At 40.0% G+C, this 13922-nt stretch overlaps 1 protein-coding gene across 22 annotated transcripts in view; it reads left to right on the top strand.

Moving 5' to 3' along the window:
• The window catches only part of Rbfox1 (RNA binding fox-1 homolog 1), a 1640850-nt gene that overhangs the window by 1521465 nt on the left and 105463 nt on the right, over nucleotides 1–13922 (top strand). For all 22 annotated transcript variants that reach the window (XM_029470804.1, XM_029470798.1, XM_029470790.1 and 19 more), the window contains 2 exons: nucleotides 3250–3342; nucleotides 5132–5192. In XM_029470804.1, coding sequence (XP_029326664.1) covers nucleotides 3250–3342; nucleotides 5132–5192 — 154 coding nt within the window. The remainder of the gene's footprint in view (nucleotides 1–3249; nucleotides 3343–5131; nucleotides 5193–13922) is intronic.

Genomic DNA, 13922 nt, shown 5'->3' on the forward strand with positions numbered 1-13922 from the left:
TGTGGTTGGAGGTAGGGAGGCTTCCTGAGAGGAGGAACTAAGTTGAGCGTGAATGAAGGCTAAGGAAGAAGGGAGGAAGGAAGGGAAGAAGATGGTATCTCAACAAAGACAAGAGACTGTGCATTCAAAGGACACTGGAAAGATGTGAATGAGAGGTTCTTGGTTGTCAGGAAAATGAGTTTCTCTTACCCTCTCATCATCTCACCTGTTCTCCACACATGCTCTCTCCATTGGAGACTGAAGGACTTGACTTTTCATTTTGAGCAGAATGTGTGAATTCCTCATTCTAGAACATGAAACAGGGCACCTATGTGAGGGCCCCAAAGGAAATCCACTGCCGATCAGGATCATAAAGGAAGGAGGAGGCTATAGGAGAGTGAGAATTTATTATTCACTGAAAGGCACTGAGAACAGCAAGCCATGTTCTAGGGATCTATTTTGGGTCAGCTGGCCTGTTCTTCATGCTCATTTATCAGAACAGATTCCTCCTCCAGGAAGCCCTCTTCTTTCATCTCTGACTGCCTGTCCAAAAGTACAGACTGAGATGGTATGTCTCTTAGTGGAAGGACATTTGACCACAATCTGAACTCTACTCCTATCTCCTCCCTCCTCCCTCCCTCTCTCTCTCCCTCCCTTCCTCCCTCCTCCTTATCTTCTTCCTTCTCTCACTCTCTCCTTCCTTCCTTCCTTCCTCATTTCCTCTTCCTGCCTTTTCTAATTTCCTTATTTCCTGTATCCTTCACTCCCTCTTTCTTTTCTTCCCTTTGGGATTCTTGTTTAATTATGCCATGCTATCAATCAAACTTGCCAGAGGAGCATTCTGTCATTGAGCTACACCCCAAGGTCCCTTTTATTTTTGTTTTAGACTGAGTCAGACAGACCTTGAACTTGCAATTTCCAAGCTGCTGGCTGGGTATTTGGGGGGATAATCTCTAGGACTTGCTCACCTTTGAACCTGTCCTTCATATGTCTCAACAAGTCATTCAACAATACTCTGGTCCCAATAGAAAAGACAACACCGTTTCCTCCATCTATGAAGTGGGAATTACAGATTGTCTTCTCTTAGCTGAAGAGAAAATACAGATCCCTTGTTTCTTTTACCGATTCCTAAGTGTCTGACTTGGATACTTGTAGACTTAGGGCTAAAGGGGATAAAGGTCATGTCTGAAACATCTTGGGCATATGGTTTTTACTGTGCCCCCTGCCTACATCTATGCATAAAATTAGAGTCATAAACTCAGCCTTCTCCACCAATGATGCTTTCCAAAGCAGGGCTATAACATTTTCCTTATTCCAACACATACAACTTTGTTTCTGTGGGTGTGTAATAGAAGGAAAGATCAGGAAAATCCAGACATGGGATCATCTAAGTAGATTTCTGAGGCAAAAGGATATCTGGTCTCTGATAAGGGTTTCTGATGTGACAAATACAAAATGAGGCTCAGGAATGAGAATGTGAACAAGCTTGGGTTCGTTTGCAATGCACAACTGAATTTGAAAACCAGTAGCCAGGATAGAGTTGTCAAATGAAGCAACTTGTCCCCTCAATTTCTGTTCTTTGCCCTTAAAAAATTCATCCCATTCTCACCAAAACTTGAATACTATTAGCAAGTATTTTTGAGCCACCAGATTAGGTAGGCAACATGTGCAAAGTTTTTATGGAACGTGTCACTGTATATTAATTGGATCACTCAGGCATGTCTTACTTATGAATCCTCACTTCGGGAAAAACAATGTGAAGTCATTAAGTCAGAGTTACTACATCTGACCTTTTACCATGTCTTCTATGGACAGATCCTCCTCTCCCAGCACGTGAACACATGCACAGCTCTAACTTTCCAGTCTTGCAGTGTCTCCTAGCTAGTGCATCCAGAAACCCTTCTCCAATATCCCTCAGTTATGAAGTCATCATTGGTGCCGACTATAGGATGGCTATTACCATTCTACATGTATGATTACTGCACATTTCATTTGTGAGGGTGAATGTCATCCACGAGGATGAAGCAAGTGTCTTCAGTGTGCATGAGGCTTCTTCTGTGCATATTGATGAATTGATGATGCCCATGCAGTGAAAAATTGCCCCCACTTACCCCAGTGTGTCCACATCATTCCAAAGGTTGGTGTATGTATTTCTAACCAAAATGTACAAATAAGCTTAAGGATTTTAGAAGTAGTAGTATATCAGATTTCCATGCTCATCATAAGAACCATGTCAGTGAAGAAAAATGTGGATTTAGACAAGCTAGATTAGTAAGGTTTGTGGTAGAGACTGAAATATTAAAAGCAAAAACTATACTTGTGAAGCAAAGGGTGTACTTGCTATTTATTTGTCAAAGAAGGTTTCAATGTGCTGCACAGATTCACCACATCTGGAAAATATGTTTTCTACCTGTTGATATAGCAGATGACTACCAGCCTAGTCCCAATAACATTGTTTTCTGGTTAATAAACTAATGTAAAAGGTCAAATTCCAATGTCCTGTACTATTATTTGGGGGAAGGGGAGGGAAGGGCAAAGCACAGACATAGAATGGAACTTGCTTATCTACATTGTTAACCAAAAAAATTATTTGTATTCATTTCATGTGATTTATGTTTTTGTTTATTAGAACGACAAGATCAAGATTTATTATATATAAAAAAAAGGTCTTTCCTTTTTTTTAGGCTTGTTCCTTTTATTTTTGAGAGGCAAAGGCTGTACAGTTGACAGACTTGAATAACCCTAAAGTTGCATGAGGGAGAGCTGTTCTTAAGCCCACGCAGCATGACTTCCGTAGGCAATGTGACAGGACTTGAGCATTCACCGTGGAATTCTGTGCACACGTTTTATTCTGTTTTATTTTTTAATTTGCATGTCAAGACCTGGTTCCCTTTCTTTTTCCTCGTTCTTTAGTTTCCTCTCTGTGGAGACTGTACACTTATTTTGATTTCATTTTCCTTTTGGTTGGTTTCTTTTCTTCTGTAGTGATGTTTAGAAAGGTATTTTTTGTTTGTCGGTTTGGTTTTCGTTTTCATATCCATCTTTGAATTCTTTAGGGGTTCCAGCTAACGGGTGACAGGAAAAAAAATCTCGTTCACATTTGGTGCTTAATGACTGCACATCTTAGTGTTCTTATAATTTCTCTAATTTGCATGTTACAGAACTGAAGCCAGGACAAGAAATAGCAATGAAAGCGAGAGAACTTTACCAAGTGGTCGTTGACTGAAATAATAATATGCATGTTGTTCTCCTTCTCCCTCCTGCATGCAGGGATTTGGTTTCGTAACTTTCGAAAATAGTGCGGATGCGGACAGGGCGAGGGAGAAATTGCACGGTACCGTGGTAGAGGGCCGTAAAATCGAGGTGCATGTCAAAAATATTTTCCTTTTCCTCTTTTTTTTTTTTTTTTATAAATGTCTGCTTCACGCTCATTCGTCCTTCCAGGTGCATCATTGGTGTCTCGTGTGTGACCCTATTCCCTTCTCATTGTTTATATATATTTATATATTTATATATATTTATATATAAAAAGGAAAACTGGCCTTACGTTTTCTGTTAAATTTTACTTTACATTATTCTTTATAGGACTGCTTGAGAGTAGATGGCAAAGCTGAGATGAGAGGAAGGCTAATAAGAAAGGTTCTGCTTGTTTGTTTTAGTTCATTTTCAATGTTTTATGAACAACGGGTGCCATAGGGTCCAAAGAGGACACAGTATTTAAACCAAACCAAATAGAGCGAGCTTTGTTTTGTTTTGTTTATTTTTCAGTCCACTTTAGGGTTGAAGAGGGATCCACAGTGGTTTGCAAATTAGACCAAACTTCAAAGACAATAACAATCAAAGATACTAAAACAGAAAAGAAAACAAACAAACCAAAAAAGAGATGAGAGGCACTTCTCATTAATGTCTCACTCGAAAACAAAAGCCAACTTGAATTCTTGCGTTCTTCTGATTAGACATTGAATAAGCAATCAGCATTTCCCTTCTCTGCACATGGCCTCTGTTGACTGGCAATGCAGACCCCACATTCTGACATCCAGCGCCTGCCCTTTATACCACTGGGTTCCTCTTCAACACAATCAAAGGGTCATATCTGTTAAAACTTAAAAACAAACAAAAAATTACCAGTTAAAAATGCTTTAGTCTTTGGAGTAAGATGTCGCATATTTTGCCTTTTTATTTCCCCCCTCGACGGTAACGCTTAGGCCCCTCACCAAACTCTCAGTAACCATGGTAACTGTATACAAACCCATGCTGGCGATGGTGGTGAATGGTAAGTGATGAGTCCATCTGCCGCTTCACGTATTTAGTGCTGATATATCTCTATACATATCTCTCTACCACGTGAATTTTTTTGACTTGTTGTATTAAGTTTTCTTGATGCTCCATTTTTTTGGGTCTTTGGTACGCCTGTAATTGAGTGTACGTTCTAAGCTAGCCTGGGAGGCTCTGACTGGACTGAGTTACGAGCAGTGCACATCTTACTCAGACCCTTAACTCCATATTGTGTTACACAATGCACCCTCTCCTTTACCCTTTTGTTAGCTGTGACTTTAAAGCTTGAATGATTCGTTAATTCTTGCAATGTAAAAGGCTCTTGTTCCAAGTGTTGAATGCTAGATGTTGCTTCCCAATGGTTCCCCCTCCCGAAGTGTTGCACACGGCTTAAATTTGTCTGTCCCTTTCCTTGACATTTATGTCCCCTGTACTTTGTCTCCTCCCTCTTCTCCACTGCATGCCCCTTCCATATTAACTCGATCTTTTTGTTTAAGAACCTATTTCTTGTTTCTGTGTTACCATGGAGCACACGCATGCCTTTAAATCTTCAATTATGCAGTATCTTTTAATTTGCTTTTACTGTCTCTTTATTAAACTTTTAAATGAGATGACATTGCTTTATTGAAATGATTCGTAAGTTAAATTGCTTATGAAGTAAATGTAATTATAAAAATGTATGATTTGGGGGGTTATGCATCTATTGCGATTTGTAAATTAAAATGCATTTTAGTTTCTGTTTTAAGTTTTGGGTTTTTTTGTTTTGATGTTGTTTTGGTATTGTTGTTTGGTTTGAGTAACAACAGTCACACTGCATGCAACTAATTGGATCACGGGCCTTGGTGTCCAAACTCACTTCAGTTTTCTATGTGTGTAGGTTAATAATGCGACAGCTCGCGTGATGACAAATAAGAAGACTGTCAACCCCTACACCAATGGTAAGTACACACCCCCTGTTCAACAGGCGTCTCTGCCTGTCGGGCCACAACCTTCTTTAATCAGAGAATCTGTTTCTTTTCTGTTTTTGTCTTTGAAAATTTTATCCATGTATCCATTTTCTCTTCCTCATATGCATCCCTAAGTCTCCCTTCCAATTATCCCAAGCAGTCTCCGTCATATCGTCCACCAAATTCATGTCTTTATTTATNTCTTTGTTGTTTGTTTGTTTTAACCCACTGATTCCAGTTAGTATTGCATGGGATGATCCACTGTGGTCTTGAAGAACCCATCGGTGGTCAAATTCTTAAAGAAAAGTGACCGTGACCCTCCTAGGCCCAGTAGCCACAGATTGCCAACAGCTCTGCCAGGGCTGGAGCCTGAGGAGCCTCCCACCAATCTATCCTGGAATTCTTTTGTTTAAAAAAAAAAAAGTGCAGGTCTTGGGCTGGTGAGCACAAGTGCTGTGAGTTTGGGCCATATGCCACATTGGCCCTCCATGCCTTCTGTCTCATTGCTGACCGACTACAGTGAACTAACTCAGAGCTGATTTTCACAGCAAAGCAAATATAGTTTTTAAATTCAGTCATCCCATCTCTCTAGAGTCCCCTCCCTCCACCAGGACTAACACCAATCATGACTTGCCTCGTTTAACTTCTTGTAATGCTAGCAAATTAAGGAAAGTGTAAAAGTTTTGTTAGTTATTTTTTTAATCCATAAATCCTTAATAATTTGTCACTCATGGAAGTATAGTTACAGAATTTGGTTCTGGCTTTCAGTCTTCTTGGATATTAAAGTATTCTTGAGGAAGCTGATGGTTGAGCCTCATGGGAAAGTGGCTGCATAAGTTGGTTATCCTCTCTGATGCAGGTATCCTGAGGGCCATGGGACCAGTTGAGTCCATGGATATGTACTGGAGACTTCTGTAGGAAAAAGAATCTCTGTGGTTACCACAAATATTTCCTGGGATTTATCATTACAAAGACCTGACATGAAGCTCCGAATATACATGCAGAGCATATACAAGACTCTGGGTTCGAGTCCCACCATCACCAGAAAAAATTTGCTTCACATTGATATGAAGAGTTATAAATGTTTTCACACAGTTTGATCCATTTCTTCTTCTCAATATAAAGATCTATTAAGGAATAAGAAGTGTGTGTGTGGGGGGGTGTTCAGCTTTTATGTTAATTAGCAAGAAAACTGACTCAGCAGGAGACAGAGCTGAGTCCAGATTCCAGCACACACAAACAAGCCAGGTGTGACTATGCACCTGCTTAAAAGGACAACTCTGTACAGGTGGAGGCAGGAGGATCACTCCAGCTGACTGACTGTTAGCCTAACGGTAGGAGTGCCCCTGCCTCAGATAGGAAAAAGCCATGGAACCATGAACCAGAACACTCAAAGTTCTGGACAGCGCCCCCCCCCCAAATATGTGTACATGTACACACTCACACACACAGTACTCATAGGCATACATATTCAACACATACATAAATAGAAGTGATCCAGCAAGTTAAAGTATAAGAATGCAATCGAATGATTATATCCATTAAAATGAGCAGTATAAAGGTAACGGTAGGAGGATTATAGTAAAAAAATGAAACAAACCTGAAGAATGAAACCCATGTACACTGTGATTTCAGCTGATGTCAGTAATTCTATGAAAATGGTTATGCTGTGTTGAATATCAAGGGCAAAATATATTTATCTTTGGTTTATAGGTTTTAAAAATAATGTACTTCCTTACACACAACAGGAATATGTATGAAATTTCTATTTTTAAGTTTTAATTATACATGAAACATAGGCTTATTTTAAGGCAGAAAATAACCAGGGAGGAAAGAAAGTGACAAATGTTTAGGCAAGCACTCTTGCCAGCCTGCCTCTTCCTCCTTTTAGGAGAAGTCACTGTTTCAGACTATTGCCTAGAATTCAGTTTGCATTTTCAGGCATAGACATACATAGACACACAGTTCTGTGTTTATAGTGTTCACAGTGTGATCTACATATTCCTAACATAAATACCATTATGACACACATAGCTTTTAATCAGCAGTTACGAGTCAATTGGACTTCTTTAGGTGGTGATCCATACAAACTTAGCTAAGTCCTTCTCATGGCTATATAGCACTCAGATCTTCAGCATTCACTGATGTTTCATTATTTTGGTTTCTATATTTTTGTACTATTACAAATTAGCATTTTATAGTTTTTCCTTTATCTTTCCTGCTGGTGACAACCAAGTTGACGATGTCAGTCTTCTTACCTTCAAAAGCAATGGTATGAAACAGATATTTACCCTTAATGTAACATGGAAAGGCCAGAAGGATAATTTATTCTGCTGTCTAGTTTCCCCAACCTCGGCAACCAAGGACTTGCCCTTGTACTATGTAAATAGTTTCTCAGAGCCCCCAACATCTCTGAAATTAAATGTTTATGGGGATTTTCTATTTGGGTAAAATTCATAGCTTTGCAACTGGCAGGTGTTCACCCTGGCATCCACGCAAAATATTGTACATTCAAAAATTTGTGACATAGCAAGTGTGTATGTGTGCGCTGCACAATTGTAAGTATACTTGCATGCCATAGGAAGGTGTGAAAGTGTATTGAGTGAAAAGACAAACAAACAGGCATACAGTAGTCTGGGAGGATGGCTCAATGGGTAGAATACTTAGGAATGAGGGCCAGATGCAGATTCCCAGCACACACACAAATGGCAAGTAGATGTGACTGTTTGCCTGCACTATCCACTTCTGAGATATGGGAAGATGGGGAAGTCTTGGAAAAGCTGGATATGTAGATAAAAGACCTTCCTTATTAAATAAGGTGGAGAGGGATGTAGGAAGACATAAACATGATGGCAGTGCCTTGGGCTCACACACATTCACACATATATGTCCACAGACATGCAAATGCCTATTTATAGGCACATTATAATACATACGTGCATACACACATGTCCATATACATGCAAGCACACATATCCATATGCACATACATACAAGCATATATATATATATATATATACATATATATATTATTCACATGCACACTATAATACATACATACATACATAAAAATATAAAACAAAGAAATCAAATGCGATTCCATAAGCCATGTAATGTATATACATATTTACTTTAAAGGAAGAGTTATTGATTAATTTCACATCTAAGAAATAAAAACTGACTTATATAGAAAATTTAAGCACAAGTCAAAGCCCATTCAAAATAACTGGTATTTCTGTAACACTGTGTGTTATGTATTATGTGAGCCTTTTCAAAGACTGTGCACCCAAGTGAGGGCCCTGGAAAGTCAGCATCATCATCTGTATTTTAAAAAGAGGTCATATGAGTAGAGGATGGAATCTCTTCTTTCATGTATGAAGTATTGCCAGAATAACTTAGAATTTTCTTCAAATTATAACTGACTACAATTTGAGAAAATAAAGACCCTTAAATCTTTAAGAGGGTGTGGGTTTTGTAAGAGATCTTGGTAGTGGAGCTTTGCATCATCGTGAGGCAAATGCCTAGCATAAAGAGGAAAGGCTTGATTTAACTGATGCTTTCAAAGGGTTCCGGCAGGAGCCCATGGTTCTTTGGGCTCTGACCTGTGGTGAGAGACAGCATTAGGACATCAGCATGGTTGGATATGATGCAGAGACCATTCCCCGTTTGGCAAACAGGAAGCTGCAACGTAGACTGGACCCAAGGACCATGAGTAACCTTCACAGGCATACTGCCTGAGGTCAGCTTTGAAAGAGCCCATATTTCTAATCCTTTCCACAAATGCTATCATGTAATGGATCCATCAGAAGGTTAATACCTTAACTATGTCTAATCTAATCACTTCCCAGCCTCGTCATCTGATGAGCAGGTCTTTTCATACTTTTATGAAAAGTAAGCCTCGTGTAAGCATTTCATATTCAAACCATCACAGAGAATAAAATGATACCTATAAAGACATACTAGGATAAGAAAGTAATCATTTTGAGATTCCATCCTTAGTTGTATGGCTTATAACCCATAGAAATAATACCTTTTCCAAAGTTATAAGTTGTCAAATTTTGAAGCCAATCTTCAAGTTTTGTAATAAAAAAATTAGTTGCCAATGTTATGTTCCTGAGTTCCTTCAGTTATGGATCCAACTGAGGATTCAACAGTTTCAGGCTCTCCATGTTGCCTAAGACTGTTCCTAATGCAATGAGAAGGTAGCATAGGGGAGTGTGGAGAAGGGTCTGCTGCAGAGGACAGTGGCTGAGATCAGTGTAGAGGGTACAAGAGGTAGTTCAATGATGTATATATATTATAAAAGACAACAGAAGTAGATGTAGAAGTTTTGCAAATTCCACTTCTCAGAAAGCTCCTCAAAAGAGGGAATTAGTCTCTCTGTCACTCTTTCTTTATCTCTCTGTCCCTCCCTCCCTCCCTCCCTCTTTTTCTCTCCCCTATTTCTTCTAAAAACATGTCTGTAGATAGATAGGAAGAGGGTGGAAGAAGTGGGCTTTGTACATTGGATAACAAATTGAGAACTGGATTTGGAGGGATTTTCTAAAAGTTGGAAAAGCATGTTAGATGGGATTTGTTTCCTTAGAATTTCTTACAAGGCTGGAATTGGGCAAAAGTGCATAATTATGAAGATAGGAAGGCTTTGTTTCTGCTATGAGCTCTGCTAGTCACTGCTGAGATATATCCAAGATTTTGAAATTCTCCCTACATGGTTCTGTACAGTGGGAGATGGACATACACTGGGACCAAAACCCTAGGTAACTGGGATTTTCCAAGTAAAGTTCTACTATGCTGCAAGGTAGAAACAGTGTCCTCGGTTTTGCTGTCTGCTTGGGGAGCAACAGTCTGATTACAGAGAAGGTTCAGTCTCAAGTCGTAGTCGTCTCACTCATTCTTTCTGGCCAGGTTGTAGGAGCAAAGATTCAGATGTTAAACGAGCTGCCAAGCAAAGGAAACAAGAGAAAAGAGTCTGAGAAATTCAGTCTTGTTTTTGCATTGTTTGGAATATTTGATTGTTTATTTATTTGTTTATTCTTTAATAGTCTTATTTATGTATTTGGTACATTCCAGTCACACACATCCTTATTTCCTCTTAGTCTTGTCCCACCCCACGATCCCACTGAGTATCCTATCATCTATCCCACTCTCTTGCCTTTTTGTTTTTGGTTTGGTTTGGTTTGAGGTCACACTGCTTCTCCACAACCAAAACCACTTGTTTGGGTCTGAGTGTGGAGCTGGAATAAGGTAACAGTGGCTTCAACAATGAAGACCATGGCTTCCTCCAGTCTCCATAAGCTCCCACACCGCCCTTCCTGGTTTGACTGTGTACTTAGAGGCTTGTCCTTGTGCAGGTCCGTGAGCACCACAGCCATGCCGTGCTGTATGTCACAGCCCGCATCTTTGAGCCATCTTTTGTTTATAGTCTGTCTGTACCACTGAACTCCCTTCTCAGCTTCATTAGTACTTCTCTTTGGAAGCAAGGTCTTAAGTTGCCTATCCTGACCTTGAACTCAATGTTGGCTATAATCATAGTAGGCTTTGAACTTGAGATTTTTCCTGTCTCGGGCTCCCTCAAACATCTACAATGACAGGCCTGACTGAAAGTCAGCCTAAAACATTTATCTTCTGAGTGTTTACTACGTGAAACAAGAGATTTCTGAGTATACAGAACAGTACAGTTTGATGAGAGAAGGCCACAGTTGGGAGTTTTGACTAGCTGTTCTTATCTGAGCAGTTACCACTGCTCACCTGTAATAAAGCTATCTGAAGGAATTCTTAACATCAACTTGCCATCTCTTCCAATGTTTCACAGAAACCCTATACTTTAGGTGAAATCTATATGTTGTCTATGAATACATGTTATTAACAAACAAACCAACAAAAAAAAAAATACAGAGTGACTCAAAACATACAAGAACACAGCACATGGACCTGATGTATGAATACCTGCTTTGTCATTTTGTATGTTGCTTCCTGCTCCATTTGATCTATGAGGTCTCTGTTTAGGATATATACAGGTCATTTTCTAAAGTTTCATTACATTCACTAGAGCACAGCTTGTACACCAGGGATCTTGTCCAGCATTTTTCTGAAGTAGGCTAGCACATAAGCCTGGACAAGCTACATTTTAGGGAGGCAGGGAGTCTGGTTTGCTGCAGCTCCCTGAAGTGTGAGCTCAGAGGGGTAAAGCTCCAGGAGCCTGCCTGGGCTTTGCTCCATTGCCCTGTTGGATGGGGCCCTGGGAGGCTGGGAGTGGTAGGCTTTATCTGCTTTTTGCTTTTTTGTAAGCCTCATTGTTCGGCTTAATGTCCCTGATGAAAATCTCAGAGTTTTCGAAGCCTGGGGACATACATAAACTGTCTCAGAAATTAAAACTGGGATCATTTTGTCCATCTTCCTGACAGTGCAAGCTTGTACTTCCAGCAAGGTTATCCCAGGGGTCTCTTCCAGGTACAAGAAGGAGCCATGGAAAGGAAAAGTCCATTTGCGTGTGATTTGCATACATTTACATAAGTCTTCTTGAAGTCTGTGAGTCTGAGCAATTCAGCTCTGAGGTGATTTTCAAGGGCAGTTCTCATTGCCTTCCCTGGAAGATGGCAGTCCTTAAAAGGTTCTTCATTGCATGTAGAACCTTTGGCTTTTGGAGGGCAGGTGACCAAATCCTAGCCAGAGGGAAATGAGACCACTTAAATGACCATAGGAAAAGTTCTTTGTACCTTTTGATTTCTTTAGAATAAGGCTAAGTCCATGTGTATTGAATATTAGGTATTTGTCAAGTGCATTAAGTGCCTGGGACTGCCTGACAGTGCTGCCTTGGCTTACTTTCAATTCCCATGTGGGAGAATAAGAGAGAAAACAAATAAGAAGAGTAAGAAATGAAGGGAGGGGAAGAAAAGGAAAGGAAAGGAAAGGAAAGGAAAGGAAAGGAAAGGAAAGGAAAGGAAAGGAAAGGAAAGGAAAGGAAAGGAAAGGAAAGGAAAGAGAAAAGAGATTCAGATACTGTTAGCAGCTATGCAGAAATGTAACTGGAAAATGAATCCATAAGACAAGGCAGGAGAATGACCTGGAATACCGTGTTTTAGAAAGGAATTAGAGACACAGACAATACCTGCACACTTGGGAAAGAGTTGGGAAGAGTTCTCCAAACAAGGCCAGGATGTTCAGTTAGCCTTGGTGGTTTTCAGATTAAAAAGATCAATACCCTGTATCTTGGAGAGATGGGGACAGTGGTACAAAGTGAATGGACGTTGGTTAGACTATGTGGTCTTCTAGTCCAAGGCAAAGAGTCTGTGCTTATCCTGAGTCCAGAGGGAAGATGCAGAGTTTGGAGTATTGGTACAGAGCAGGTGGTTAGTTTCTTACATACCTCTGGACCCTTGTGAATAGAATGGAAGGGGAGGAAGGGGGAAATAAATGGGGTCTTTTATATTTCATTGTTTAAAGATACTGATTTTTAGCTGTGTGTATGTGTGTGCACGTGAGGGAGTGCATTTGGTGTGGGTGTATAGATTAAATGCATGCGAGTGTAGATGCTTACAGAGGGCAGAAGAGGATGCCAGATTCCTCTGGGGCTGGAGTTCTAGGGGTTTGTGATCTATCTAACATGGGTGCTTGCAATGAAGCTTCATTACGCTACCCAAGTAGTACACTGAGCTATCTCTCCAGCCACAGGGATAGTTTTCAATTATTCTTATTGCTTTATGTTGCTTTGCTATGACTCTTGTCTGACAAGAAACAAATTGTAAAAAAGGAAGCCACTCTCTCAAGTTTAATGAAGTACTTTTTAATGGATTGCATGAGATATGAAGATAAGATAGGAAGTATTGGGCAGCATTTTACGTGGCTCGGTTGTTAGAAGTGCCATTGTCTGATGGGGAAGACGAGAAGAGAATCAAGATTCAGGGCTGAAGGAAGAGGTGAAGGTAGCATCCAGTACAAGCATAAGATCCAAAAGGATGTTTAAGCTTCCTGTCTGGAAGTAGGTAGACTCTTGTAGAAGAAAAGGTCAGAGATAATAAGGGATATAGTACAGTCATTGAGGCCTTAATTGAGGATGACTTAATCAGGCTTTCATGTTGTGAATGGTCAACCTCTCCAACATGAAATACTTCAAAGTCCAAGACCAAGCATCCCCCTGCCTCCAGCTAGGCCCAACTTCCCAAAATCTATTAAATCTCTTAAAACAGAACCACCTGCTACAGGCCAGATGTTCAGATAAGCACAGAAATACACAGGGAACATGTCTCATCCAAACCATGGCAGCATTTAGATACAAGCCATTTCTTTATCTCAGGTATATTTATTGAAAGATGTTTGGTATTTGGCCCTTGTTCTGAGAAACATGGGCCAACAGGATGGAGCTCACATAGAAAAATGGCATAGCTTACATACATGAATCATTAAATCTAAATTGGGTATGGTCTCCCAAATCTATAGTCTCAGTATTCCAGAGTGGGAAGCAGGAAGATCAAAAGTTCAAAGCCACCCTAAGTTACATAATGAGTTCAAGTCCAGCCCAAACTACATAAGATCCCTAGAGTACATAAGACCCTGTCTCAAAAAACTACTCTACTGCTGAAATTTCCACAGAAATTTACTAGGAATATCAGAGTCAATCACATTCTCTGAGGCATAGCATTCTTTAATTTGTTATGAAATACCTCAAGGTCCTCCCCTGAAAAAAAGAAGGGAAGGGAAGGGAAGGGAAGGGAAGGGAAGGGA

This window comes from Mus caroli, chromosome 16, assembly GCF_900094665.2.
Source record: "Mus caroli chromosome 16, CAROLI_EIJ_v1.1, whole genome shotgun sequence".
Lineage (NCBI taxonomy): Eukaryota > Metazoa > Chordata > Mammalia > Rodentia > Muridae > Mus > Mus caroli.